Source organism: Poecilia reticulata, linkage group LG11, assembly GCF_000633615.1.
Source record: "Poecilia reticulata strain Guanapo linkage group LG11, Guppy_female_1.0+MT, whole genome shotgun sequence".
Lineage (NCBI taxonomy): Eukaryota > Metazoa > Chordata > Actinopteri > Cyprinodontiformes > Poeciliidae > Poecilia > Poecilia reticulata.
The window spans coordinates 28,375,484-28,378,714 of record NC_024341.1 but is presented as its reverse complement, the minus strand read 5'-3'; the positions used below and the strand labels follow the sequence as shown (position 1 = coordinate 28,378,714).

Below are 3,231 nucleotides of genomic sequence, written 5' to 3'. Positions count from 1 at the left end.
GCCGATGCTGATGCTGCAGCCGATGCTCATGCTGCAGCCGATGCAGCAGCCGATGCAGCAGCCGATGCTGATGCTGCAGCCGATGCAACCCCAGGAAACGGCGCATCATGAGGGCGGCGTGCCAGGCGCTGGTGGCCCACAGTTATTTCTCCTGCTAACTCTCAGAATCCCAGAATGCTTTTGGGCATCAGCTGGTTGAGTTTGAGTCCACCAGAGAGCGGAGACACTGACCTTCACCAGCTGCTGTCCCTCAGAGACGAATTCAGATTCTGAATTTGGTGAAATCAGGTTTTTATTCCCAAACTTTCCCAAACTTTCCCAAACTTCCCTCCCAGCTTCCACAGCCGAGTCCAGATTGGCTGAAACACGGTGGGGGTTCCGGACCCCGGCTGGAGGTGGGCCGGGGGTTCTGGCCCCGCCCCATGTGATCAGCTGTCTGTGTTGCGTTCTCTCCGGTGCAGGCAGATGCTCGGCCTCCACGGTCAACCTGCCCCGACAGGCGGAGCCTGTCATTAACAACAGGCTGTCCAAGTCCTCTGCCACCCTGTGGAACTCCCCCAACAGAAGTAAGGACGAGTCGACGCCAGCATCCACCAGGCCTTCCTCCTCTCCTCCTCCTCATCCCCACCCTGACCCGGTCTCAGTGCTCGCTGTCGCCTGCCTGCCTGCCTGCCTGCGCTTGGTGACTGGTCATTTACCACCTGCTCCCTCCCGTCACGCTCTCGTGTGCATCGTGGGTTTTACTTTGAGTTGGTGGTTTGTCTTGATTTGAGTCCTTTGCATTTTTGATCACCTCTACATCTTGATTGGTGCGTCTGTCTCATGGGTCTATGAGGTCACATCCTGCTTGTCACTGATGGTGCTGCTGGGTGGTGTGTTTACAGAGCACATTGTTTAAGATGGTAGATATCATCATATGTTCCTGTTAGTTGGGCTTCGTGTTGTTTTGTGAAGCCTTTCCGTTACATTAAAGTTAATAACTCGTATTTTCTCCACTGTTCTCTGAGCAAAGCAAAGTTTGACCTTTTAAACAGCTGTGAACTTTTTAACTGAATCACTTTGAAAACAACAAGCTGCTTTTTTCCTGAGGTTTTATGGCTCTGCAGTTCTTTAAAGTAATGCTGACTGGTAATAATATCTTACATTGGCCATGTTTCTCATTCAGTTACACACTTCATATGAAATTAACACATAATTTGGAATTAAAACAAGAAACTTGGCTTTTGGAGGTTCCTTCTGGCTCCAACTAGAGCCAAGCTAAAGTAGTAGCAGGCTAAGTGGATATATACAATTCAGCCTTTGGCTCAAAGAAATGTTTTGAGCTTTAAAGAGCTCAGATTAAAGTATTTTAGATTTAACTGTTTAACCAAATCACTTTAAAAACAGGAACCTGCTCTTGAGTTTTCATGGCTCTGCGACACACGGGAGTAAATGAAAACCCGCCATCTTTAACAGGGCAACATGTTTATTTCAAACCACTGTTGTAACAAAGTTAAACATATTTTAGGGTTAAAACAAGAGAGCTGCCTGCTGTAAGTCAGCTGCTAGAAACAACCAGCTTTGAGCTACTGCAGCATGCTAACAGGCTAGCTCTGAAAGCTACGAGCTGGATGTGATCATCAATAGACGGTTGGTTGGTTGTAGTGCAGCTCCAGCAAACTGACATGGTGTCCTGAACCAGTGGAGCCACAGTGGGTCCTGGAGGCCCGGCGTCCTGCACGGCCCGGTTCTGTCTCACCTGGATCCAATGACGGCTCATTGGAGGAACTTTGACCTGCTGAGGAGGAAGTTACCGCCAGCAGGCAGGAAGTGGAACATGCAGGACCCGCTGCGGCGACACTGACCTAAACTAACTTCTTACTATTGTCTATTTTATTTTTAATATTTTTGAAGTTGTATTTCAACAACTGCTAATTGAGGATGCTTTAAACTTCATAAAGTCTAAAAGGCCAAGATGCTAAACCAAATCTCTAGTTCGACTTGGAAAAGGAGTCAGATTTAAAACTGAATTGGAAAAAAAACACAACATATTTTTATTCTGCAATTATATTATAAGAAGCTGCAAATTTACCATTAAAGCTTCTTCAATTTGGACCAAAGGGTTTGTTTTAGATATGAAAATTATCTAAAACAGTTACGATATAAAAACGTTTGGAATAAGCTCATTTAATTATGGTTAATATTACAGCTAAAATCCCATGTAATGAGGCACCTGGCATGCCAGGGACCATCGACCATTAGCTGCTTTTAATTAGCCTGCCTTGTTACCAGTTTTTACACGCAGATTTGTCTCATTTAGTCTCATTTGGACTGAAATCTTTGCCAGCTTAGGGAGCCGTTTGAACAGCACAAAGGTGCAGCTGGTTCTTCTCACGCCTTCAGTCTAAAAGCTGCTAAACTGTCATTAGGCTCATTAATTCAGCAGCTGAGTTGCTACATAAATTAGCATCGTTTTTTATTTCAGACTGTTTGGTTTCTGATCAGCGGGTTAACGTTAGCATATATAGCTAGCATAGTTAGTTCATTTCTCAAGGCCACACATTATCGATCAATTATCCCCAATTAATAATAATGATAAAGCTTATTATTCATTAGCTTAATCATCGCTAGCTAACTTCTCTAGCGTAGGACTTTGGTTTATTTATTCAGCTTCTCCAGCTCGTCTCCATAACTTCTCCTTCCGCCTCTCGTAACACGGAACGTCCGGCTACATTTCAAAATAAGAGCATCAACATAACTCGCCATTAGTTTTACCAGTAGCGATTTTCAGACGTTTGAAAGTAGGGAGGGCTAAATGTTTATACCTTAATAAAATCCGTTTTGGTTACTGAAATAACGTGAAACTAACATAAGTAGTAAAAAACAAATAATTATAAAAATAATTATTTTATAATTAAAAATAATTAAGCGGAAGAAAATGGATGGATAAAAATAATGTTACTTAACCGGGCCTTGCGACAAAGCATTGTACCCTCAAATCTTATTTTGTGGTTGAACGTTTTGAAGCGCTTCCTGCAGATGAGTGATTTCTGTCAGTGAACGTAATATTTCTGCTGCTGGAACTAAACAATCAGTGATGAAGATAAACTTCCTCTGAATACAGCAGAACCACAATCACAGGAAAACACAGAGCCGTCAGTTCTGGACATAACCAGACAGGAGGATGGATGGATGAAGGATGGATGGATGATGGATGGATGGATGAAGGATGGATGGATGATGGATGGATGA

The 3,231-nt window shown here is 43.6% G+C and overlaps 1 protein-coding gene across 1 annotated transcript in view; it reads left to right on the top strand.

Annotated features, from left to right (window-relative positions):
* The window catches only part of map7d1b (MAP7 domain containing 1b), a 24,028-nt gene that overhangs the window by 11,581 nt on the left and 9,216 nt on the right, over positions 1-3,231 (top strand). Inside the window, exons 6-7 of the mRNA XM_017307389.1 lie at positions 462-760; positions 1,682-1,802. Coding sequence (XP_017162878.1) covers positions 462-760; positions 1,682-1,802 — 420 coding nt within the window. The remainder of the gene's footprint in view (positions 1-461; positions 761-1,681; positions 1,803-3,231) is intronic.